The sequence below is a fragment of the Eschscholzia californica genome, unplaced genomic scaffold, assembly GCF_041429995.1.
Source record: "Eschscholzia californica isolate CP2 unplaced genomic scaffold, dmEscCali1.0.p SCAF_4, whole genome shotgun sequence".
NCBI classification, from domain to species: domain Eukaryota; kingdom Viridiplantae; phylum Streptophyta; class Magnoliopsida; order Ranunculales; family Papaveraceae; genus Eschscholzia; species Eschscholzia californica.
Genome location: NW_028238461.1, coordinates 6,056,367 through 6,083,376, shown reverse-complemented (window position 1 = coordinate 6,083,376; position 27,010 = coordinate 6,056,367). Strand labels below are relative to the sequence as shown.

Here is a 27,010-nt window from a genome sequence, read left to right as displayed (position 1 = left end):
AGTTTTAGGGAATAAGAAAATGTAGATGTTATTTTATGTAAGTGGGCATATCCAGATAAGTAAAAAAGTGAGTAACCATGTGCATAATACTATTGCTAATGGTGTCCCAATCCTGTTGAAGAAATAAGGCGGATAACCGTTGGGGCCAGGGCCCAGGGGATGCTTCGAACCTAAAGCTCTTAATAGCTTCATAGACTTCTTCCATAGAAGGGATTTGAGTAAGCATTATGTTTTGTTCACTAGTTATAGTAAGCGTGAATAACTTATAGGATGTTGTTATTAATATCGGAATTAGTAGTCTGAGTTATATTAAACTGGGTCAGAGGTTAAGAGACACAATATCGTTTTCTTAATATATTTGGCTAGTCCAGAGGTACAAAAATAATACGAGAATGAAGTTTTGTACTCCAATCTATTCTGCTTTTAGATCTATAAACTTGATCGAACTATGAAAGTGAGTAATATCCATTTAAGGATGATGATATACTGAACACGAGGATCAAAGGGTCTCATTACAAAGTTTGAACAAGGAGAGAGCAATTTGTCACTTATGAATAAGAGAATACTCAAAACTGCAATATTTTAGCTCCATAAAGCTGGATACCATATTCTCATGGGCTGAAAAGCTTTCGGAAAGGTCCGTCTTTCCGATCTTTGGCTGCTTCTGTTAGTGCAAGAAATCTTTTGAATCCAGTAGTGGCAGCTCCTCTTCCAAGTGCAGCTGCTCGAGTTAAAACATCTTCTCGGGAAGCAATAGCCACGGCTGATACTGCATTACCAGCTGCAGCTACAACAGAAGCAGCAGGTGATATTGGTGCAGCCGGTGCAACAATTGACTGAACAACTGTATGTTGCTTCACTCCTGATCTGTGCTTATTGAAATCGTCCAGTATACTTTGCTGATCTGCTTTTTTCAGACCCTGCAGATATTTTTTTAATCAATCAATTTAATAGAAGATTTTGAAGATAACGTGCGGATATAACAAAATTTCTACCCTATGGGTCATGGTTTGTGGTACAGATTTTGACCCAAGTTAATCCTTCAAGTTGTTTTGAAAGAAATTACCAATTTATGGTCAAATTAGGAGCTGACTAACCAAATTTTACAGAAAAATCAAGGTTATTGGGAGTTAAAGCCTAGGATGAAGGATTTAATTCATTAGTGGGATGAGGAGAGGGATGGGCTGCCAAACAAATAAACTGGTTATGTCACTCAAGAAGGCATAATATATCAGAAGGGTCGGAAATCAGTCAATAAAGCAAAGCTTTTTTGAGAGTTGGAGTCGAAGGTATCGCCTTTGACAACACATGGAAGGATAAAAGACCGAAAGGCTTTCGATGTTTGCCCATTTCTGTTACTATTGTACATGCCATTCTTTGTGATATCCAATGTGTTGTCCTAATAAATGTCAGTATATGGAACATTTTTATTTTTCACTGAACTATGCCCATCTCTGTTGAGTTGCCAAATTTTGAGCTCTAGATGACGAATTGATTCATAAGCCATTAAACAAAATATAAACCTACAGGGTCTGTAAGAAAAAAGAGTTTGATGCAACAGAAAATAGAACCTTTAGCTCAAGTATTCTTTGGAAATCTGAAGGTGTTCCTTCAGGAAGGAGAGCTCTGTATGTATCCCCAACAGAATCCACGGGAGATAAAATAACCTGCGGTAGGAAAATATGTATTTAAAATATTCGTATTTAGTTCTTCGAATTCAACAATCAACATCAGACATTTACTTGAAACTAACCTTCAAGAGCGCTTCAGCTTTGCTCATCTCACGGCTGACAAATTTCGAGTAGTTTGCGGCACCTGATGTCTGTCACACAAATAGTAAACACTTGCACATTAGAGACATTTAACCCAACTTCCAGTTCACGTTTAATAGGAATAGAATTTAGTGATGGATATCTGGATATATTTGGTGATGGTTTGATTTTTGATTTCACTAGGGTCTAAGAGCGTCCAAGTTGGAAAATGTATCAGCAAGCTAAAATTCTGGTGAGAGGATTCATTTACTTCAGTTGAAGTGAACCTCCTTCTAAGCTTATCATACGCATCTTGATTAGAAGCACGATACAAACTTTAGACCTTGTAAAAGACCGACTGATGTATATGTTAACTCTTGCATGGCTTCCAAAATCCATATCGTACCTTCGTCTTAGATCAGTGGCTTGTTTTTACAAGCTCATGAATTTATTCAATATCTAAACATAGAGATACGGTAAAATCTTGAAACATGAGAATTTTTTATGGAGCTTACCTTTTTTCCAAGAGAAGGAATGTCCAAAAGGATTGTCTTTACGGCTTGTGTATCAAGCAGCATCTGCAGTAGTGGTTTATGGAGCAGAGCATCAGCTTCATGTTAAGCGAATTAATAACAAGCAAACAGTGTCAATGTTTCCCTACATTTTGTTATTCCCTAATTTCTATGTGGTAAGTTTCTATAACTTTCTTTCCGCCCATACCTCCGTTTCCTATAACAATGTGTTCATATCTTTCCAAAAATTTCACATCATTTCCGACATTCCGGAACTTACTATCTCGCGTTGCTGACTCCAAAGTTAACAGCATCTTATTACAAAGTCAGATTAAGCATAAATTCAACTTTGCTATATAACATCATAACTTTGAATTACGATTCATAGCTAATGGATCCTACAACTGTACTACAGAATCAAAGACATGACGGAAAATTGTAACCTGTTGGGCTCCAGTTTCTGATATTTGCTTGCACTTGTAAATGTTGAGGTAGAAGCGAGGGCCAAGAGATGCTGCAAGCTGAACACAATTGCTCTTATATGAGAACTTCGACCAAATTAATATAACAGGAAATTGGGCTGGAGACCCAATTTTTTGTTTTTTTTTTGTCAAAAAGACAAGTTATCTTTTTTTCCTTCTAGGCACCATGAAAAGTTTGGAAATAGGCTTGAAGGACAATTCTAAAAATCCCTTAATTTTGTATACCTGAATTGACCTTTGTATAAAGGAAAATTTTAGAAACACCCTCAGATTTTCCAAAAACCCTCACATTTTATATAATCTTACTTCTTAGTTACTTATTTTGTTAGGGTTTGATTTTGCGAAGCTTTGCAAACTAGTTTGCAAACTGATTTGCAAACTGGTTTGCACTACTTTGCAAATTGGTTTGCAATCTGGTTTGCCTTGCAGAGCTTTGCAAACTGATTTGCAAACTGATTTGCAAACTGGTTTGCAATCTGGTTTGCCTTGCAAAGCTTTGCAAACTGGTTTGCACTAGTTTGCAATCTGGTTTGCCTTGCAAACTAGTTTGCACTGCTTTGCAAATTGGTTTGCAAACTGGTTTGCAAACTAGTTTGCAATAAGATCAGTTTTGTCTTTTCCCTATATTAGATAATTTACAAAAATGCCATAGGGAGCTGAAGCCCATAAAAAATTGTCCAATCCTTTTTAACCAAAGGCCAAAGTTTTTAGGGAGTTTTGGCCAAATTTCCCTTAATATAAAACTATTTAATTCCCCATGAATTGGTCTCACAATAGACCAATTAAGTGGCCACATATTTTTCAATGATTTATTTCCACATATGTATTCAATTCAACATGGGTAATCAGAGAACTGGCACAAGTATAGAACAGTGCTGCATATCATAGAATTGCCCAATCACCATCCTGACAAACACACTATTTCGCATCAAATGCAATTTTATGTGAACGCGAGGAAGTGGTTGGATCCGGAAAATAACATTAGAAAGATATTTTAAACATGAGACCCTCCGTGTTTATTTGAGCCTCAGCAGATAAACTATTTTGATGCTTCAAATTTTTATATTTCTGGGTATCTGTTCTCTGGTTAAGTAGTTAATTATTTGGTACAAGTAGCTTAACACAGTTTTTCTTGTGGCTAATGAGCTAACTAGCAGCAGTATATTCTCATCTCTTTAGCTCTGCATCTTTGTGAATTGGTATTATTTTTCTGCCATCGAGCTAATATAATGAAAAATTTGCCTTGTTTGGATATTATTTTGTTAAAAACATTTCACAAGAAAAATAATCAAGTGAATGCATGCATCAAATTTCGGCTTATTACCTTGTCCAAGAAAAACTGGAAGTAAATGGGAGATAATAGACTTCCGAGCACAGGAATGCTGCTAGTAAGAATCAAATTTATGCTATTGACGTACCTGCAAAAACATTTGACTGGTTTATTCAATCAAATTATGATGCCTGAGCCCATTAACATAGGTACAAGTACTGGAAAGTAACAGAATCCAAGTAAAACGTACTCTGATTGGTCGCCAACACTTTCAAGTGTACCCCATGGAACACGAGTCATTGCAGCCATTTCAGCATCAAATTTGGTTTCTAAACCTTGTACTAAGGTCAGCAATGCTTTTGTAATTACTGTTGAGAACTCACCCTGCACAAACACAACTCGTGGATATGGACTACGGTGATGTTATGGAAAGCTGATTGAAAACAGAGATGGTTCAGTTACCTGCACATCTGACATATCCACCTTATCTGCAAATTGTGAATCAATGATTTTTGACACATTTTCAGCCAGTTCACCAGACTGCCAAAGATCAAAAAATTACTCAACTACATTACAGTAATCCTTTCGAAGTTTTTAGTAGGAAAAGTTAATTAGTTGCTTTAGCTTTTTATTAATGGTAGATAATACCAATAGACATTTGTCAGAAAATCAGATCAACTAATAAACCAATCTGATTGGTTTCTCGATCTTTATTGCATCACGTTAAATGGAGTCGAATAAATAAATAAACTACAACAAATGCAGTTACTGCTTAAGAAATAGGAGAGGAAGATCAACTGACCGTTTTATGGCAATATTCCGCTGTATTCACGATATAACAAATGACCCTTTCGTCCCTGTCAGATGTCTGCTAGGTATTGTCAGATACAAAGATGTAACTCTACAGAAAATAGTGGACCAATTGAAACAGTAGTGTATTTCTAGCTTCAAGATATTGAATGGAAACATATGCTTGAGGAAGACCTTGATTTGCCCATCAGTACCAGTTGCAGCTGCAACTATCCCCACTCCACCTTTTGGTAGTCTTGCAAACAACTTTGTCGCGTATGCTTGGAGAATTCTTTGAAACACCTAATAAGAAAGCAGAGACACTCAAAATTCATCAGGTCCATCTAGCAATTTAATAGTAAGTATGGAGTTCAAGAATTTACTGCAAATCCATTAAAGTTTAAAGATTAAGTTTCATTTGTACCTTAAACAAATTAAATAATGTCTGGCTCTTTGTCAGAGCACTGCATCTCTTCAAACTCCTCCTGATTATCAGAAACACCTACATTAAAACATGAACAATGAGTGCACAAGTATGAGAAACGATGGATAAAACTCATTTGAAGTTGATAACAGTCAAAACACAAAGGTGGTGTTTGTTTTTCATTGTCTAAGTCCTAACTTGCCTGGGTCATCCCAGTCTGACTTGTTATAGTCAGGAGAACAATAATCATTTTTTATCATATTTTATTTTATGTATGACCTAGATAGATCCAAAATCAGCCCGGGTCAGCCATTCCGGCGAGTTAGATAAAACTTAAAAGACATTCTGAAATCTGACTCGAGTGCATTCGGTCTGTAAACAGATTTCAGATCTTATTTTTGAGAAAAACAAACTGAAAACCACCTAAGATTATAAATATACACGATACATCTGATGTAATCAGCAGGTGAATACAAACACTGGTGATGAAAAATAGGTAGCTAGTGCCCAGTAGTCGCATGGTTTGAACTGTGAAGTGTCTGATCCAAGATCTTCAAGTGAATGAAAACAGATCAATTAGTTACTTCATCCTAAGGACTTGGAACTTAAAGATGTAAATAATTGTCATATTTCACTCAGGTCACATTAAAGAGGAAGCAAAAGAAGGCACGTATGTGCACTTCTCATCCTTTCACGTCCATTCTTAAGTAGGCAGCTCCCACGAAGAAATTCTGTCTTCCGACCTAAACTGAATTAAGTCATTGTTTTCCAATGAATTGCATAGAGAGGAGTAACAAGTTGAATAAGAATCATCAGATCAGGATCCTTCTAACATAAAGTTGTACTTTTTGGAGCCATAGAATAATCAAGGACTTCTAGATATCTGCCCGATATAGTTAACTTGTGTACTTTCATACACACACTTCCCACTTCAGTATGACATGAGAAAAACACTGAAGTAAAGATCATTTGGTTTTATACTTACTTGCATGCTACTTGATAAAATATTAGTCTGACTTCCCTCCTCGGTGTCCCAGGTTTCCTCCTACAATAATGGGAAACATTACAATTTGGAGCATGCACACAAAAAATAACCACAAGTAGGAACTAATACAACGAAGAAGTATTGAGATCCACAATAGGTAGGTACCTGAACAAGTTTTTCCAGATTCTCCATTAGAGTTTTCTCCTCTAGTTCTATATACACGGTCATGTGAGGTTCAAAGCAAGATGAAATGATCCCGCGAAAGTTGAACTGTCAGATCAGAGAACACATTACCACCAGCAAAAGCATTAAATATAGCTATACATGAAGTTGGAACCATGCAACTGGTGCTTTTAGAGTTATGGATTATTAAAGGGACACCCAACACTCGATACTACATATTGCTCTCCTTTCAAACCTTCCAAACGAGCTATCCTAATTCATGACTTGACTAAATGCATATGAGTCGTGCATGTAGACCACAATTCATTCACAATTAGATAGGCAGCCAATATGGTATCTGCTGATAAATTAGATAGCATTACTACAAAACAGTCTATCTACAATTTTTTGAAAATAGGCTTCTACGCATCTCGTGCTCCTTATCTAGAGGCCCTAGAGTTGATGGCTGAGCAAAGCCTCCAATCGCTAAGTAAAGACATGACTAGGCTCTGTTTGTGGAAAATAACTCAGCCAGACAAATGCAAATAACATACCCCAGCCCCAGGTACTGACAAATCCTTGTGTCCATCCTTCTCCTGCTGACAAATAAGATCCAATTCAAATAAAATTACATACTAAACATAAGAACTTGACATGCTTTGAGGCAACGAACAATCGTACCTGAGTCCCACTAGCATTATGCCCAGCGAGCCTCTTTTCGTACTTCTTTCTAATATCTGACACAATTTGACTATTCCTATCCCCTTTGTTGAGATCTTCGATGTCAATCCCAGTATCCTTGTTGGAGGAGCCTCCACTGAATTTTTCTGCCAACTCCTCTTCAAACTCAAGAGTCCTCTGTAATGCCTGTGAACGGTAGCAAACAAGAGATGTATGAATTAAATTTTGTTGTGCAACTATGAAAGTAAAGCATCAGAAGCAAGGAAGCTTGTTTTACGGAATCTAAAGAACTTGATTCAAGATTACCAAATAAAACATTACTAAGCGCAAGCAAAACAAAGATAGCAAGTGAAATTGAGAGAAACAAACTCAAAATCTTCATAACAGATTGAGCATAATTAGTAATTCAATTAAACACCACGTCATTCATAAATGCATTTACACTACAAAAAGTAAAACCCTTACCAGCAACAACGTCCCAACATCAGGCTTTTCTTTGAGATTCTCAAGAATGTCTGAAAGTTGTGACCTAAAGACAGAGAAAACAGAAGTGTTCACTATATAGTTCTTAATCCTTGGCCCCTGTCACAGAATTTTTTTTTTATGCCAGATCAGGAACACCAAAATATGCACTTCCACGTAGACAAAGGCAGTTGCATCCCACATTCCCACTAATCGAACAGCTAAATAGTTGATGTCAGGTTTTGGCCGCAGCTTCGGAGCAATGTTTTTAAAACCTTTCAAGGCGTACGCATCGAGGCGAGGTGGTCACATGATGCCACGAGGCATACGTAATTGAACTCGAGATAAAACGTTTGCATCTGAAGTGACCGAGTATTTTTGAGTTGTTGGGCAACACAAAATATTAGTATTTTGTTTATTAAACAATTAAGACTTTATATTACGGTAGTAAACTAGAAAAACTATGCTATGTTTTTACATAATTGGTACCATTTTCATTCAAAAAAACAAATAGTTTATGCATTTTACAGAACAAGGCGTACCACTCAAGGCGCCGCCTTGCCTTGTCAGAGCAAACAGCCTTGAGGCATAAAAACATATTTTAAGACATTGCTTTGGAGCATCCTAAAAAGTCTCCAGCACATCCAAGATTTTGGAAGGGAAATCTTGGATGCCCCCCACCACCTCTTCTTCGCTTCACGTCGGACAAGGGTTGTCGGCAGACTGTCATTGTCGACGACCCTTCATTAACAAAATCTTCTTTCTCCTCTCTCCCTCTATTCCAGCGAAGGGGATAGAGATAGAAAGTTGAGGAAAGAGGGAGAGAGAGAGAGAGAGAGAGAGAGAGAGAGGTGATGGTCGGAGGAGAGGAAAGGAGAAAGAAGAAGAAGAAGGTTTCTTACGGGTCGTGAGCAATGGCAGTCTGTCGGAGACCCTTGCCGGCGTGAAGAGAAGAAGTGGTGGTGGGGGTTAGGGGGATCCAAGATTTTGGGTGAAAAAATCTTGGATGCCCTTGAGACTTTTTAGGATGCACCAAAGCCACGGCCTAGATTTTGAACCATATAGACCAAGGGTGATATACAATATGGTCGAGATGTCGTGAATTTGTCATAAACTATAAGAAAAACATATGAAAATGACGCGGGATCTAGTCATGTGAGGAAATTTGGAGCTTTTTATTTTGTGCACCTCTCGAACTATGAGTTACAAGGGTTAAACATTATATGTCATGCATGGACTTTTTATTTTGTGCACCTCTCGAACTATGAGTTACAAGGGTTAAACATTATATGTCATGCATGGACTTGACAAGAAATATTGGAATGGATACCTAAACTGAAAAATTGACTATTCTGTGAATACAGGCAAAACTTATAATATCAAAATTAAGGCTAATACTGTGTTTAATATTATGAAACCAGGAAGCTCAGACAAACCTTGTCAGCTTACAAAACTGGATGCAAAGCAAATACTCCACATGCCATGAAGAAGGAAATATCTTCCAGATTTCCTCATTTGTTCGTAAACGTCGGTTTATCCATGCATATCTTCGTTCAGCTTTATCCAATTTTGCCAATTCTAACAGAACGGCAAACAGATAACAAAAGGAATTAGAAACAATCAGATGCATGATTGATGTAACTTCGTGGAGGAAAAAACGACAAACAGTGATCACAAACCAGCTCCTTCAAAAATTTGTCTATAAGAAGTAAGTTCTCTGCTGCAAAAATTTTTGACCAATTCTTCCCTGACAGATGGCTCCAAAGCATCAACAACAAGGCATGCATCAGTTAACTGCTGCAGCAAATTGGATTCCTCTGTCTCTTTTCCCGTACCTAAACTGCCAAAACAAATAGAACGCCAAGTTCTCGAAATGCTTAATTAGTTTTTCTCTTGAAAACAATTGCACAACCATTATCCTTCAAGTATCTGGCTATCTAGAAATATGCATTAAACCATCGTAAAAGAAATGCTACACCACATGCACACACTCCGATAAAAATAAAAGGAGATAAAAATGGCTTACATGATCTTAGATCCAAAAACATAAAAAGAAAAAAACCCCAAGAGCTAGTCATAAGTCAAAATTTTATACACAGAGCCATCCCAACTAAACTAAATGCCCTAAACTGAATATGATGCATTCACTAAACTATGTATATGATAAAAGTAGGTTTTATCTATCTGACATTGTTCTGCATATAACTTATAAAATGAAATAACTGAAATGATAGATATTCCAAACTATACAGTAAATCAGTTATACATATATGTATGTATATAACAGCATACCTGGAGAAATCTGAAAATACATGAGATTTGAGTATTTGTTTGATGTTCTTGAACTTCTCTCTAAGTTCAGTAATTTTGGGGACATCTCTATACGCCTCAAAATGACTGCATAATTGATTAACAGCCTGGTAGCAACGGAAACTCTTCAATCAGCAAAAACATAAGTAACAACCGCATCTTGTACTTAATCGTGCCTTAGAGGCTTAGACATTACAGAGAAGAGGAATGAAGATGGAAATGTGTCAATGACATCAAATACAGGCAATAAACACCGGTGCACAGAAAGTTACAACTTTACACTAATTTAATGAAGGTGTTAAGACTTTGTTAGGTATTTAACAATTAAAGGTTCAATTATAATGAGCAAACTTCTTGTTGAGCAACTGAAGTTTATATTTTTAAGTTTTACATTACAGATGTAGGAGATTCTAGGCAGTAGGTCCAAGAATTACAATTACAGTAAACCATAGGAGTTCTGTTGACATGACAGGATGACCCGTAAGCAAGTTAAAAATTAACATGGTGTGGTGTTTGTGAATTCCCCAAGTATGACCGTGTTGGAAACATTAAACAATTCAAAGGTAAGAAAATAATTGGTACTAAACTATTTCTTTTTAACTAATTGGTACTAAATTTACTACTCCAGCTACCATAACGTGACATTCGACAAGCACTATCCTTTTACTGATACTAATTTCTGACATAAGCGTTGACAATTGACACGTTACGTAACCAGTAAACATGTTAACCAGAAGACTGAAATAAGAGAACCAAGGCACGTGATATATGTATAAGTTAAAGGTACCTCCAATTGTGCGGCTGCCTCCTTATATTGTCGCTTCGACGCCATAACCTGAAGTTGTTCGACTGCTGAGACTGAGTAAACAGGAGTAACAGTCAGAAACACATAGAAGACATCCATGATCCATTTATGGCACATAAAGTATGTAACCTGTAAGTAGTTACACAAAGAGCAGTTCTTACTACAGAGTCATCTTGATGATATAGTAGCTACTTATTGGTGGTCAAAATTTTATGAACGGGAAGAAACCCTTGGCCTCTACATATGGACACGACATTATATTCAGAAATCCTATCATAATATGTCAGATAGCAAAACTTCATAGACATATGGACTTTTAGAAAATAACAGGGCTAAAACCTTACCAAGCATTGTAAGGCGATGAAGTGCGGTTATTGTAGTCGTTATGTGCTTCTTCGCAAAATCCAACTTCTTAATGTCACGGCAAATTTCCTGAACCATGGTTTCACTTTGTTCAGCCTTGGTCTTTATTTCCCGAATCTTGTGCATGAGTTCCTGTTGGCAAAGGTGAAACAGATTAACCAAGAACTTGACCATTCTGGCAAGCACGCATCCACATATAAAAAAGTAGGTCAAATATCTAATTATAAAATCAGACTATTGCCACTACGATATCATTGACATACCTGAACAGCATGTGTAGCTGCAGCAAGATCTTCTTTGGCTTTCGTACCCGAATTGCTCTGTAATGAAGAATGCTACAAATTAGTAGACTTGAAGTTGAAACTACCATGAACTGAATATATTTATGAAGTATATCATCCAAAATCATCGGAACGTAAATTAATATATACATATATACAATGTTTAAAAAAACGTTTTACGCATCAATGCGGTTTTCTTTGACAAAGTGAGGCGGTGCCTCGAGGCGGCAAAGAGGCGTAGCGCCTTCAATCTCATATATTTTAATACAGTTATTGTATTTTCAGACATTTGGAGGAACAATATCCCTCTGGGGATTAGCTTATTCTTATGGGCAGCTAGTTTGGAGAAAGTCCAAACTCCCAACTATAGACTTCTTAAGGAGAAGAAGGCTCACCACCCCTAATAGATACCCTCTGTGTGGTTAGGATGAAGAATCGGTTCCTCATTTGTTCATCTCTTGCTCAGTGGCCATTAGTGTTTGGCACCAGTTCGTGTCAAGCTTAGGTATCACGTGGGTTATCCCTAATTCAATCTCAGATTTAATGCTGGCTTGGAATGGCCTGAAGGGTAAGAATCATTAGAAGATCATTCTTAATATGATTCCTAAAGCCATCCTTTGGACAACTTGGAAGTGTAGGAATGAAGCCATTTTCAAGGATAAATCAATCTCGAGGGAGCATATCTTCTTCTCGACTAAATGCCTCATTTACCACTGGAGTAGAAAACATGTTTGGGCTAGGTTCATTTCTTTTACGAATATGGTGGAGTTTTCGGACACTTTATTTCCCTCTTGTAATTCTTCTAGTGTGTTTCTTTTCTTTTTGCCCTTTGTGGCTATGTATATTCTGTCCTCTCTTCTTAACTAAATCAAATTATTCAAAAAACAAATAGTATTTTATTCTATTAATAGTATATTTTATTGAATTTGTTAGTAGTACTACAAAAATTTAACTTTTTAATAGTAAAGTCACAGGGATATGAATGCTTTCAGTCAATTCTACCCTCTTGACTACCTTTAGAAGTTAAATAAGAACAAAGAAGTTACTACAACACCGAGGCGTAAGTTCAGATGCGGTAAACCTATATTTTGCCTCGAGGCATACGCCTCGATGCGCATTTCATGCGCCTTTTAAACATCGCATATATATATATATATATATATATATATATATAATCGCAAAGCATATTGACTGTCTTATTAACTCCCAAATATATTTGAATTTCAATTACAAGACTTTTTCCATACTTTCTAAGTACTCAAGGAAAATGCAACAAATTTGGATGGTCAGAATTGTACATTCGTACTCGTTCATACATTGGAAACATTACAGGGGAGACGACATGCACGAATACATATTAATCTTCTTTTCAGTTTCATATCCTTCTAGCGAAAAAAGTAGTAGGGGTATTTGTTTCATAATATAGGAACTGGGAAGTCTAAACACAAAATCCGAGAAAACTCCCTGCAAGTAGAAAATCAAGAGAATTCCTAACATTGTTCAATATAGTCTTTGAAACTCCAATTAGAAATGCCCTATGTCATCAAATACCCATTGAAAAGACCGACAATGAGGATTACGGAAAGAACTAAGAAAAAGTAAAGGGCAGAGACGGCTAACAATGTTTTTAAATACGTATTTACGCCTGAAAGCAATTTTCTCTCACAAGGCGAGGTAGCACCTCAAAGCATATGCCTCGATGCGTAGAACGCGTAAACTGTTTTTTGTAAGGAAGATGGCATCAATTATGTAAAGAAACATAATATAACATAGTTTATCTACTCTACTCTAAGCATTACGACTCGGACTCGGCTCGGCCAAGGGCCGAGTCAGCCGAGTCAGTCTGAATATTATGAAGTTGTTAGTAGTGTATGTATATAAAATAATAACATGATAATACTTAATAAAATCAAGTTCAAACTTCAAAATTAAATTATTAGTAGAGTTAGGAACAAGTAGAACTAAATAATCACTCTAGTAGACTCATACTCTAATAGTTATAACTAATTACTAGAATAAAAAACTAGTAGACTTACTATAAAAATAAATAGAAATACAACCTCTACCGAGTCAGCCGAGTCAGTCCCGAGTCACTCGGGTTAACCCTAGACTCGGCTGACTCGGTGTACTGCCGAGTCCCGAGTCACTCGGCTGACTCGGCCGAGTCGTACTGCATAGACTCTAATACCGGCCTACCATAATGAAAAAACTTGAAGTGTTTAATAAACAAAAATACTAATATGTTTTATGTTGTCTAACAACTCTAATATACTTCAAATACACACATTTTGCTCTCAGGTTCAATTGTGTGTGCCTCAAGGGCAGGCACCAACTGACCACCTCGCCTCGAGGCGCGCCTTAAGGCTTACGCCTCGAAAGTTTTTTAAAATATTGCGGATAAGGATATATCATTCTAAAGAGTATAACTTTAAATTCTCATTTGGGCCTCGCTGGACAAACTTTTCCTGTATGCAAAGACTTATGGGATTATTATCATTTTCCTCGGAAACCACTCATATGTTAATTAATAAATCTTTGTTGTAAGCCAAAATAAGTTGTTTGTTGTGCCTAGATAGTGTTGCTAGGATACCCTTTCCTAGAAGAAATTTAGTTGTACCTTGTTTGCATCCTGTTTGATAAAGTTCAGAAGTTCTAAAAAGTGAACTTTATCAAACAGGATAAGAGGCTATTAACTATCATCTTGGGCTATTAACTTTGAGACTACCAAAAAGTAAAAGGCAAAGTAAATAACCTGTTGGCGAACTGCCGTTAAGATCCCAGCATCCACGCGACAAATCTCACTCTGTATCTTTTGCATAAGAGGCTCCACACCAGATAATGATGCTTCTGCAGTTGACGATTTTCCACAAATTTCAATTCACCAAAAAACGATCAAAACCCTCAATGCACAATGCCATGTATAATTGAAACAGAAACGTACACTCCTAACTTCAGTCTCTAATAAACTATCTTAAACTATAACAAGGAGAAAATTATAGCTAATTTTGGTGACAATCTTAAACGTACGCGACTAAATTCAATCTTAAACTTGATGAAAAAAAAAAGAGAAAGCAAAATCAATGCTAAAAATAAGTTAAGAATTTGATAAACCTGTAGGAAACATCTGATTAATATACTCCAAAGCACTCGACTTGTCCATAGCTGGTAGAATCGAAACCTAGAATCAATTCTTTACTTAATTTCCTAAAAACATGAACACCAAACAATAAAAGATCACGAAATTGAAATGATGTGAACTCAATAACTTCAACAATTCAGTGAAATATTTCTGAACTATATTAGATAAAGATACTAAACCTAATGATTTTGAATCGAAAATAACATAATTTAGAAGTTGATTTCTTGTTCAATTCTAAGATCGAAACTGAAAACAAGAAATTGAAAATAAGGATTGAATTAAATAATGTAGATCTGAACGAACCTTCTTGTTGTTCATCGAGATCTAGTGATAATCGAAACTGAAAGACCAGCTTGATCTACTTCTTCTTCTCTCTCTCTCTCTCTTCGTTCTGAACTTCTAAAATGGTGGTGAAGAGAGTTGCCCATGGATCTAGTAACGACCCGATTTAACCGATCCAACTGGCCAAGATCGGCTCGGGTAGTCCGGGCCCAATTCACATCCTCAGTGGGTTCTGAAGAAGAAGTTTTTATGGATACCATGAGTTTTACTAAGCCCGCACATGGATAAAGGCAAACCACCCAAAATACACATTATTACAACCCCACACAGATGTCCTTTTTTCCTTTTCTTTTTTTTTTTTCATTTTTTTTGGAAGTCGACTACTCTATGTTAGTCGTTACATTTGGCATTGATACATCATAGATGTGATAAGTTTGATAACCGCCCACTCAAACTCAAACAAGACCGGGCCTATAGCCCAACTAGACAATGGCCTAAAGCTCAACTATATTATTTATACTCTAATAATCCCAATTCAAATAACCAAAGATTCCACCTTCTCTGTTCGAACCTGCGACCTCCAGGACTTTCTGGAGTTTATATCAACACCTTGGAACCACTTGAGCTACCAACTGTTGACCCTTTTTTCCTTTTCTTGTTCTTCGCCACAAAAGGGCATTTGGAGACAGAGTTGTAGGGTAGGTGTAATTACTTATGCTCAGCTTTATAATACTTAACTATCATTAAGTTAGTTCATGGAGAGGTGCCTAGAAATAGAATAATCTAAGGCATTGTGTACGCGTTCCTCGTCTATAAGTGTTTATGAGTGATAGGTGCACTCCCGATACTTTTATCTTTTTTTTCGTTTCTAAGAATAGACTTGCGAACCTAGTCAAGAATGTTGGTGTGTGGAGTTCGGCAGTCAATTGATCAAGTCAAGGTCCACTACCATTTGGTGCAGTGATTGGACACCAACTCCGCATACCAGAGGTACCAAATTATATTCCCATGAAAATGATTTGTTGAACTTGTGTATAAACAAGATGGAGGTAGAAATAAATGAGGTCTCGTATCTCATAGGATGGCTTTGAGTCTTTATATGACCTTCAAGGGGCAAAATGTCTTTCAAATGGTAGTTAAAGAGTTTATTCGATTTCATGATTTAATATGTTCTTGATATATCAATGTCATATAATGATATAGTAACACTCTTTTCTTTTTTTTTGCAAAGATATATTAACAATCGAGTCCATATAAAAAATTAAGAATGTGGTTTGTGTGTGATTAAAACAATGGGCATTTAGATAAAATTTTCTATAAGATAGTGGTGGCCGGTGGCTTTTCTGAAAAAAAATATATATATATTTTCTATTGACAAAGCTTTTATATTTCAAGTTTAGAAATCAAGAAGCTAGACTTGTGGGTGAAGCAACTTATAAAGAGAAAATTATGGCTAAAAGCTTGTGAAATTATTAACATTGTCCCACTAATGAGTAGAACCGTTGTCTCTTATAAGAGAACTTTTGTGAAGAAATAATAATGAACAAAATGTGAGATAGATTCCAAAAGAGAAGAGAAAAGGAGAAGAGAATTGATTTCTCTAATCTTTACAAATGATTTTCGTGACTTTGTCATGTGCAATTAAATCTATAAAGAGACCCTCTCTTTTCTTCATATTTCACATGCCCCGCAGTACCATACCTCTCGGCCCTTTTAGAGTTGAGGGTCATCCATTCCACCCACATATTAGGTTTTCAACCCATGTGTTGTAAAGTGATAAAAGGATAGGCTCAAAATTGTTAATAGCAAAACCAATTTCCTTCACTCGTCCACGTCCACCCAGAGATGGGTGTTAAAAGAGGCCGAGAAATTACAATTATGACAATTCTTTGCCACACATCCCTATTTATACGAGTGCAATGTCCATCACTTGCCGACAATACAATTAGAGAGTGAAATTTCTGTTCGATAAGGATTATCGGTGTTAGAACCAGAGCCGATGTTTGTTCAGTCTGACTCATCAAACTTAGAAACGCAACATGCCATTGCTTTCTTCTCGTCAATCTCTTCAATTTAGAGCCAAAACGATTGGTCATTGGCAGTCGTTGGTCGAGAGCATAAATGATTTATTGAAAAGTTATTGTTATTATACTATAAAGATGGTTTAAAATTGACATTTAAATTGCACTGCGGATGTAAACACAATTATGAGAGATCTTGTGAGGTTGGTTAACTAAACCGAGCTTTTGTAGCCATAGGTGGTGTTTTTATGTTGTCGAAATCTGAGTCACCTGACTCGTCTGAATTTGAATTGCCTAGTTCAGATCAAACCAAGACGAGTCAAGTAAAACGATCGAAGTGAAATGAAATAACCTAAAATCTGAGTCGAATTGATCTAAGACTCCACTAAGATCTCAAATCTAACTTAAAAAAATCCTTTTTTAATCAGCTTGAGTTATTAGTAAAAATAGGAGGTCAACTGCAGTACTTATATTTTCCTAAATTTGGTGTATTTTAGGTGTCAGAGTCACGGGCGAAACCTTGGTCAAATAAGAAACAATTTAGAAAATAGATTTGATATAAGCAGGCTCCCTTGCTAAGCCTATACACTGCCTGGCAATATCGAAACCGCACCTGGCTGAAAAGGATACTGCCACGTGTCATATTTAAAAATAAGAACGTTGGAGCAAATCGAGAGACACCCATCATACGTCATACCACCTCAAAAGATTGCCTGGCCTGGTCTGTCAATCTATCCTCCAATTAAGAACTGATATTTCAGCCCCACCTTATACTAATACTACCCAAACTAAAAGAGTCCATACTCCATCATGAACCACATGGTTCTGTACATCCAAAGTAAAGGTGTTTGAAAGACTGGATCGACTTCCGGCCGAAAATAGGTTGGTCCGGTTGCGAGCAAGACCTATTCAATCCGGGTTGAAAATATCTCGGTCCGAATCCCAGCCGGTTGGCTATATCTTGATGTGTGGATGGGCACGAGATGGGTGCATACTCTATTAATAGGTCGAATAATGTGTCTCCTGATGCATTCTGTGTGGGCTTAGGAAAGGTTACACTACAAGCAAAAGCTTGGATCACCCATTGAAGGCTAACTGGGTACACTATTGACATGTAGTGGAATATAGGCATCACAAGTTGTAGGAGAGGTTATTTCAGAAAGTATGTAGTTACGTAAAAGAATCACATATATACCCGAGATGATCAAAGTAGTGAAATATAATTTATAATCCCACAAATGAGCTCTACAGTATAGGGACGATGGGCATAGAATCCATCTCGGTTATGGAAGTGGGTGTATGATCCAGGCGCGACCAAAATAAATTGGAAGTCCAAAACCAGGAAATGACGTTATTGTCCCCCTTTTCTAGTTTACCCTGGAGTCATCTACCTTTCTCTCAAAGCATTACTTCGTTTTCATCACTTCTCTCTCACAAGTCGATTTTTATCATTGTGAAAAGTTCCATTAATCTTATCCTTCTTACTAGCATGTTTAAGCTTCATAATGATTACTTTATTCATATTTTTTTCATAACGTATTATGGATTGTAACGAGTCTGTTCATAACATATTATTTCATGTTCATAACATACTGCAATAGAAACAAAATATTTGTCAAAAGAAAAAAATAGGTTTGGGAAGAAGAATAATTTTGTATCCAAAGTTGAATAATAAAATATAATTGTCATAATGCATTGACATATTGCATTATGAGCAATCAAAAATTAATGGTAAAAGTGTACTCTGATAAAATACGAAATTTACGAGTGAAAAAAACATAAATATCTGCAGAAGATCTCACGTAAAAGTCGTTATCGTCGGTGACAGACAGCTAGCCATCGTTAGCCACATTAAAAAAAATGGACCGTTAAATTTTGAATCTAAGATGACATGACATGACACATCACTGTAGATCGACCATACGTCTATAGTTTTGTCTCTTGTAGTTGTAGTATTTCTCATAATTAAAATTGCTGAGTATCTTGTATAATGTGAATTTGAGTAGAGTATTATGGAAAGGGAGAAATATGATATGATTTTTTTTATTTTATTTTTGTTGAAAGTGGCATGAAAATTAGTTGAAGGAGAGAAAATCACATTCTGCTTCTCCCTTTCTTTAACTTTTTCTTTCTGTCATACTGTTTGTTAGTCTGGTCTGAACAACCAACGTTCGAAAAAAGAAGGAAACAAAAACTAAAAAGCAAACCAAAAAAAAGTTCAATCTCCTCTCTATCCTTTTTAGCTCTCTCTCTCTCTTTGTTTATAATACAATCAATCCTTTCTCACTCCCAGTATCCACTACCCCATTAACAAATTCTCTCTCTCTCTCTCTCTCTATCTCCTCACACCAACCAAGAAAGTTGCAGATTCTTTCTTCATCACTAACCATTTTCTATCCCCATTGACGACCATCTGACTCACATCACACATAACCCAATTTCTCTCTCTCTAACTCTTTCTATTTCTATTTCTATTTCTTTTATCTACTAGTTGAATAGATAGGTACCCATTTCTTTAATCTTCTTCTACCTCACTCAAGTTCAACTAAACAAGCTAAGGGTTTTTCTAGTTATTGAGTTTCCAAGAGAAGTTTTGAAGAAAAAAGGTTGAAACTTTAATGGAGAAAATTGAAAGAAGTTGAAGCAAATTAGTGTTTTTCTTTTATCAGATTCTGTTTTTAAATAAAATGGGGAGTTTTAATTTGATTGTGCAATTAATGGTTGTGATTTATTTGAGTTTGGGTTTATGTATGAGAATGGGTTTGTGCCAGAATGAAGATGATGATGGTTCAGTAACTTCATCTGTTTATATTGTTACTCTTAAACAAGCTCCTGCTGTTCATAATTTCTATGATGAAGTAAGTTTGAAGAGTAATCATCACAGTTCTAGACATGGAAAAGGAGCTTCTGGTACACTATATAGGTTACACAAACCAAGGTCTCTCTCTCTCTCTCTCTCTCTCTCCCTCTCTCTCTCTGTATTTATCTATTTGTTTTTGGTTTTGGGTAGTGAAATTTGAGGGTTTTTGTTTTGAGCTCTGTTGTTTAAGTTTTACTGCAGTAGAACCCTAATGGATGGATTTGAGTTGTAAAAATGTCAGTAGTAAATCCAAATTGGGTGTTTTGTTAGGTTGATACCATTCATATGGAGTTTTACAAAGTTTGTAAACCCTAATTTTGATGGATTATGTTCTTATATTGTAAAACTTGGTTTCATCAATTTGATCTCTGGGGCTTTGTTTTTTATGGTGATCAATTTGTTACTAGTGTTTTTTAGGGTTTGCTTTGATTGACTACTGTAAGGTTAAAAGTCATTTTGTTTTACTTAACCCATATTTTTTTTTTATCCTAAATTCATGTTAAATCTTCAAAAACAAAAGCTTCAATCTGGACAGTTTTTAATTACAAAGTTACTGGTACTAGGTAGAGATCAATTGGGAAGTCTAAAATGTAATCAAAATCGCCACAAAATTCTCTTTTTGTTCTTCTGCTTTCTTATTTCTTGATTTGTTCAGCTTAAGTTGTTCTAAAATTCATCGGGTTCAACTCGCTTGATTTCTAAGTGGAACTAATGCTAGTAGGTTTAATTTTCTCCGCGTAAATGAGTCTCCTCTCGTTCCTTGTACTTGCCATTTTTCAAGATATGATCGTCTGTATTGAATGGTTTTACATGATTCATTTCAAAATGCAGGAACATATCTAGATCTGATCGGCGCTACCGTAATTACATAAGTCGGGTTCATGACTCGTTGTTGAAAAATGTCTTGAAGGGAGAGAATTATCTGAAGCTATATAGCTATCATTACTTGATTAACGGGTTTGCTGTGCTTATTACTCCTGAGCAGGTTTGTTGTATAGACGACCTATAATTTGCGTCATTTTGTTTTACCTACCTTAGTTGAGTTCGAACATTTTCTCGTATTGTTAAAAAAAATACTATGCCCGACTTATGGGTCCCTCAATATCACTCGGTAGTTTCTTGGTATTAGGTTGGCTTATGGATTGGCCAAGATCAACTCAGCCTACACTTGAGCCCAAAACGTCTCATCCCACACCAGAGTTCGACTTGTCTCAGTCTACACCCGAGGCCAACTCATCTTGGCCCACACATGAGCCTGGCACCCTGACCTGTCTCAGCCTCCACCCAAGCACGATTTGATTCTCCCGACACCCGAGCCTTGCTTGTCTCGGCCTAAGACGAGCCCTACCTGTCTCAGCTTACGCCCAAGCAAGGCCTTATTTTTCCTTACACATCCGAGTCTGGCCTGTCTCAGCTTACACCTGTCCACGATCTACTTCTGCCTACCTCCGGAGGTCTCTGAAACCTAAGTTATTGAAATACTACCACCTCTTTAAATAGATAACTCTATTATCAACTGTAGAATCGTCTCCCGAACACTATTATCAATTTTATGGTTGACTATCATACTACCACCATGTCGTGGGGTCCAAAAAGGGCTAGTTACCATGCCCACATCAAAGTAATTTGAACTTGTAATAGACATTTAAAGTAGATAAATTTTGCTTTATTATTGATTCAATCGTTTCGAATTCCAAAGGCAGAGAAGGTTTCGAGAAGTGAAGAGGTCGCAAATGTGGTTTTGGACTTCAGAGTTAGAACTGAAACCACACATACTCCTGCATACTTGGGCCTACCTAAAGGTGCATGGGTCCAAGAAGGTGGACCTGAATGTGCAGGTGAAGGAGTTGTGATCGGGTTTATTGATACTGGAATTGATCCAACACATCCCAGCTTCTCAGACAAATCCTATGAAACTGCTTTTCCCGTTCCGACACACTTTTCCGGCATATGTGAAGTTACTAGGGATTTCCCATCTGGCTCTTGCAATAGGAAGCTTATTGGTGCCCGTCATTTTGCTGCATCTGCTATAACCAGGGGAATATTCAATGCTTCTCAGGATTATGCTTCACCTTTCGATGCTGATGGTCACGGAACGTGAGTTGTTTTCCCACTTTCCCTCCGATATTTTTCTTTCTAATTTTACCCTTACGAGATTTCTTATCATCATTATAATTCCTTTTTTACAACTTTATAATATTTCACTCCTTCACCGAACGGTTTAAAGGATAACGTGTTATGCTCGAAATTACAGGCATACAGCTTCCATTGCAGCAGGGAACTATGGAATTCCCGTTGTCGTGGCTGGGCATAATTTTGGAAATGCTAGTGGAATGGCTCCTCGCTCACAGTAAGGATCTCATATTGCTTCCATCATAATTTACTCTCATGTAGCAACAACACAGTTCCTAAAGATTCCGTTAGAGGTAGGGCTGTTCATGGGAAGTTTTTCTGTTCGAGCTCATGCCTGTACGAGGTCTTGGGTCTACTGTCGAACTGTTCCTCAATCAACTTTTCAAATCTCAACCTCATCCATCAACAGCCCAAAACTTTTAAGAAACGTTATGTCTTAGGAATATGGGTATATATATATATATATATATATATATATATATATATATATATATATATATATTCAGAAATCTTTAGTCTGCATACTTTGGTTTTTATTAATCAGGCACATTGACCTATATATTAGAGATTTTGATTACTCTCTTGATTGTTTTCAGCATTTCTATTTACAAGGCACTATACAAGAGTTTTGGAGGCTTTGCTGCAGATGTTGTTGCGGCAATAGACCAGGTACATAGATTTTGGTTTTGCTAAGGATGTCCTATGTGTTACCACTCATGACCATCTATCTGTGGGTTCCCGCACGCCCATCTATGATCTATCTATTGGTTACCACGCATAACCATCTATCTGTTGATTTCATTATCACAACGGGATCGGTCTAATCAGGATTGACATTTTTGTGGTCTTCTGAACGTAACCATATTTAGTTCTTTTATTTACCACCAGTTTCTCCCATTGTTACATTCAATCTGCAGTTAATTTTTCTTTGAAATTCAGCACTATATATGGATAATGGAGTTCTTAGGATCCCTTGATTAGGTTCATGGTCTTTTAGTTGGTTGTCTAGTAGAATTTAATGATTGTTAGCACCATTACTTTACCAGTTGATGTTTAGATTGAGATGTAGGATACCTAAGTTTTGAACTCTATTTTCTTTACCGGTTCAGGCATACTATGTGTAATAAGGTCACTGGCACGGGTCAAGGTGTCTGACAACCCGTATGAGGTGTAGAAGTCAGCCAGACAGTGAGTGAAAAAAAGCCAAAAATGGAGCAAGGTCGTATTCAGATATGAGATCTCATGATATGTCAAGTAAACTCACATTGTACCCACTGAAGTCTCTAATGCGAGTACCCGACACGCAATAAAAAGTAGAGCGCATTGAGTTGCTTTTCAATTATATAACCGACTGTTGTGCAGTTCAGATTTTCCATTGCTGGTTGTGAAATTGCTTCTGCATTATCAAAGTTTTTGCATCTTGTGCTATTTGAATCTCAAAACATATGAAATCAGAAATCTCACCAGTTGTCCTAGTGCTCAAGTTGTACCCACTGAAGTGACAAATATTCAAATCTTTTACCAAATGTGGATAATTGATCATATGGTTCACCATAAAGCGACAACACAAAACATAGGTTATGAATATTTGCAAGAATTTCAATGGTATACCTAGAGGGTCTCTAGTATATTGGAAAAACAAAGCTTGAATGCGTATATGACTCAGACGTTCTATTTATAGTTTTGTTTTTGGATACAAGAAGATTCGAACCTTGGTCTTCACAGTGGAGGGACACATGTTACCAGCCAACTAAAATGGCTTTCACTTCTATTTATAATTTCATTTTTATATACTATATCAACAGTTATCAGTAATGCTAAATTTTTTACCATGTCATGGTACAAATATCTAGTCTTTGAACTCTTCCATGTAGATTTGGGTTCAGTCGAGATTTTTCATATACCAGCAAGATTCCGACCAACCACAAACATATGATATTTCTATAGCATGTAACTCACTCACATGACGATGAACTAATTTTTTTATCACATGCAAATCGTCATGATCCATGTGTTAATTCAGGGGTGTCATGTACTTAATTCATTTTCAGGTATACTATATTTAAACTTAGTTCCCCAATATTTTGTTTACAGGCTGCTCAGGATGGAGTAGACATAATAAGTTTGTCAATCACCCCCAACAGACGTCCCCCTGGGGTTGCAACTTTCTTTAATCCCATAGATATGGCTTTGCTTTCGGCAGTAAAAGCTGGAATCTTTGTTGTACAAGCAGCAGGCAATACAGGACCTTCGCCGAAGAGCATTTCTTCTTTCAGTCCTTGGATTTTTACTGTTGGAGCCGCCGCTCATGACAGGGTCTATAGTAACTCTATAGTACTTGGAAATAACGTAACCATCCCTGGAGTTGGACTCGCACGTAAGTACTACAGAAGAAATAGACAATCACAAGATAAAAAAATAGTGTTGTTTGAATCCTCCTTAGTTATTCTTGCCTCGTGAGTAATAGATTATGTTGAAGGAGAATTTGTTGTATACTCACCTGGATATCCATCCCCAGCCTTGTTCGACAGACTTGATTCGGGCCTTAAATCATATTTCATAAGTAAAAAAAGATAGTATGCAGTGTTATGGATTTTTTTTTGGGTTCTTGGACTCTCATTGCTGCAGTTGGGACGTAAAAGGATCCATCAATTTTTTTTTGGCTTCAGCCGTAAAGTTTGCACGGACTGGCACAAATGCACACATATTTTGCACGGGTTAGCATAGGTTAATGTTGGTTTTTTGCGTTTACATTTGACTAAGGCGGATACAAGGCTTAATTTTTTATTTATTGTTCAGTTGTTGGAAGTATAAGTCTTGATCTTTTTGTATTTTGAACTTCAGCTGGAACTGATACAAATAAAATGTACACACTGGTTTCTGCTCCTCATGCTTTGAAAGATGACGCTAAGAACGAGAATGACATGTACGAGGGAGAATGCCAAGACCCCAGTATTCTGGATGAGGATATCGTAAACGGAAAACTCTTGATTTGCAGTTACTCAATCCGCTTCGTTCTTGGACTCTCTACCATTAGACTTGCTTTGGAGACAGCCAAGAACCTCAGTGCAGAGGGTGTTGTATTCTACATGGATCCTTTTGTAATTGGGTTTCAGTTAAACCCGACCCCAATGGACATGCCCGGTGTGATAATTGCATCACCCGATGATTCCAAGGTGCAATCTTTTATCTTCTTTATGTTTATATTCTCGAACTTAAAAAATTATAAGCAGTGACAACTATTCTACTTTCAAGTCTTTAGATCTCAAGTCGCCTTCTTTTCCATCTCTCCTGTAATCTCTTGCCAGGTTTTACTTAAATATTACAACTCTTCCGTGGAGATAGATGGTTCTTCAAAGAAAGTTGTTAAATTTGGGGGCACTGCAACTATCTTAGGCGGGCTTAAGGCTAACTACAACAACTCTTCACCAAAGGTTATGTTTTATTCGGCAAGAGGACCAGACCCAGAAGACAATTTTCTTGATGACGCTGATATATTGAAACCCAACTTGATTGCTCCTGGAAATTTCATATGGGGTGCTTGGAGTTCTGTGGGAACCGACTCGGTTGAATTCCAAGGTAAGTACTTACAAACATGCATGGAAACATGGTAATAAATAGATAACCGTAGAGAGATGGTAAGGGGGCAGGGCATGCAACTCAATACCAATTGGCAACGAGTGGAGAACCCTTGGATATTAGTTATTGGTCATGCAAGTACCTTTGCATTTGTGGCCTTCTTCGAGCCTACACGTCTTTTTGTTGAGTGGCATAGAAGAGCACGTATGGGCTTGGGTAAATTTCGGATGGGCTCGGCTATGATGCCATATTATTGTCGGCGTCCAACTCAAAACCAGTTGTCAATGAGTGGAGAGGCCCGAGATCTTATATTCTTGGTCATGGGATAACCTTTGTCCATGTGGGACTATTCTCACAGAGATAACATACAAATGGATATACATATTCTTAGAGAAAATAAAATACTAACATAGGTGTTACCTGAAATTAAATTTCTGGTCAATGTTTCTTCTGTAATCGAACATTTTTGGATTAAAGTTTACCAACTTGCAGGTGAGAACTTCGCAGTGATGTCTGGTACGAGCATGGCTGCTCCTCATGTTGCTGGTATTGCTGCACTGGTTAAACAAAAGTTTCCTCAATTTAGTCCTTCGGCCATTGCCTCTGCGCTTTCCACGACAACTTCATTTCTTGACAAGAGTGGTGGGCCCATCATGGCCCAACGGGCCTATGCAAATCCGGATCAAAATCAGACTCCTGCAACACCCTTTGATATGGGAAGTGGTTCTGTCGAGCCAACTGCTGCGTTAGACCCCGGTCTGATTTTCGAGTCAAGTAAGTTCTACACATTGTTAGTTCTTAATTTCTCATCATCTTGAGCAATATATCATCTCTTTATCTACACGATTTGTCGATTCCTAACGTTCTTTTCTTCTTTCTGTTGTTAGGTTATGATGACTTCTTCTCTTTCCTCTGTGGCATTAATGGATCAAGTCCTGTTGTTCTGAACTACACAGGCCAGGACTGTGGAAATTCAACCATGACTGGTTCTGACTTGAACTTACCTTCAATCACAATAGCAAAGCTAAACCAATCAAGAATAGTTCAAAGAGTAGTCACTAATATTGCCGATAACGAGTATTACAATGTGGGTTATTTTGCCCCTTATGGAGTTAACATTTCGGTTACACCTGACCGTCTCTTCATCGAAAGCGGACAAAAACAAGTGCTGACTGTTACTTTCAATGCTACCATGAATAGTTCAACAGCTAGCTTTGGAAGAATCGGGCTTTACGGTAACAAAGGCCACCAAGTTGGCATCCCATTATCCGTTATCTTGAAGATCTCGTCGGGCACTACTAATAACAACTGAGTTTCTCCTCTTTCCTTTTTGTTATAATTTTTTACTTGCAAATTTGTGTTTACCCATTATTTAATTCGTTGTGTAAATGTGGAAACACTTGTCACAAAAAATGTAGATTTTTGGAATAACTTTTATGAAAGTAATACTATCTGCATGTACTTTGCAGTTCTTTAGTTGCTAGCAAAAGGGTTTTATAAGGTGGTGAAAGAATAGATAAAGGTTAGGCTCTATATGGCTCGGACTAGGTGACAAACTAATTCCAGCCTTAATAGATGTTATCTGCCATTTTTGCCACCCAAGAGGCCAAGACCAAGTGGTACAGGTTATTTCAGTCCACATGAGAGGAGAGACTTTTGATGGAGACACACAGGACTAGAACTTTTTTTTTTTTTCGAAATCGAATAGTAGGACTTTAA

The 27,010-nt window shown here is 37.0% G+C and overlaps 2 protein-coding genes across 6 annotated transcripts; one reads left to right on the top strand and one right to left on the bottom strand.

Annotated features, from left to right (window-relative positions):
• Positions 1-398: 398 nt before the first annotated feature.
• Positions 399-15,045, bottom strand: HIT1 (Membrane trafficking VPS53 family protein). Of its 5 annotated transcripts, none has more exons than XR_015239611.1 (26): positions 14,720-15,045; positions 14,389-14,481; positions 14,030-14,124; positions 11,260-11,316; positions 10,978-11,128; positions 10,616-10,686; positions 9,811-9,935; positions 9,198-9,358; positions 8,955-9,096; positions 7,522-7,585; positions 7,057-7,242; positions 6,930-6,974; positions 6,379-6,483; positions 6,214-6,273; positions 5,229-5,306; positions 5,000-5,107; positions 4,818-4,883; positions 4,478-4,555; positions 4,266-4,399; positions 4,070-4,163; positions 2,707-2,784; positions 2,267-2,329; positions 1,754-1,822; positions 1,572-1,667; positions 488-920; positions 399-446 (listed from the first exon to the last, which is right to left on the bottom strand). XR_015239611.1 is itself a non-coding variant. In XM_086672770.1 (25 exons), exons 2-25 carry the CDS (start codon positions 14,435-14,437, stop codon positions 612-614), a joined length of 2,484 nt encoding a protein of 827 aa, XP_086528896.1. In that variant the 5' UTR covers positions 14,438-14,481; positions 14,720-15,045; the 3' UTR covers positions 399-611. The 5 variants fall into 5 exon arrangements, 3 of the variants coding, with proteins under 3 accessions (XP_086528896.1, XP_086528897.1, XP_086528898.1); XR_015239612.1 differs by having other exon boundaries at positions 6,930-6,971; XM_086672770.1 differs by having other exon boundaries at positions 399-920.
• A 3,659-nt stretch (positions 15,046-18,704) lies between these two features.
• On the top strand, positions 18,705-26,767 carry LOC147542009 (subtilisin-like protease SBT2.2). Its single transcript, XM_086672767.1, has 10 exons — positions 18,705-19,657; positions 20,411-20,564; positions 21,279-21,676; positions 21,834-21,929; positions 22,309-22,381; positions 23,807-24,089; positions 24,557-24,888; positions 25,021-25,291; positions 25,784-26,065; positions 26,179-26,767. Exons 1-10 carry the CDS (start codon positions 19,407-19,409, stop codon positions 26,601-26,603), a joined length of 2,565 nt encoding a protein of 854 aa, XP_086528893.1. The 5' UTR covers positions 18,705-19,406; the 3' UTR covers positions 26,604-26,767.
• The last annotated feature ends 243 nt before the right edge of the window (positions 26,768-27,010 follow it).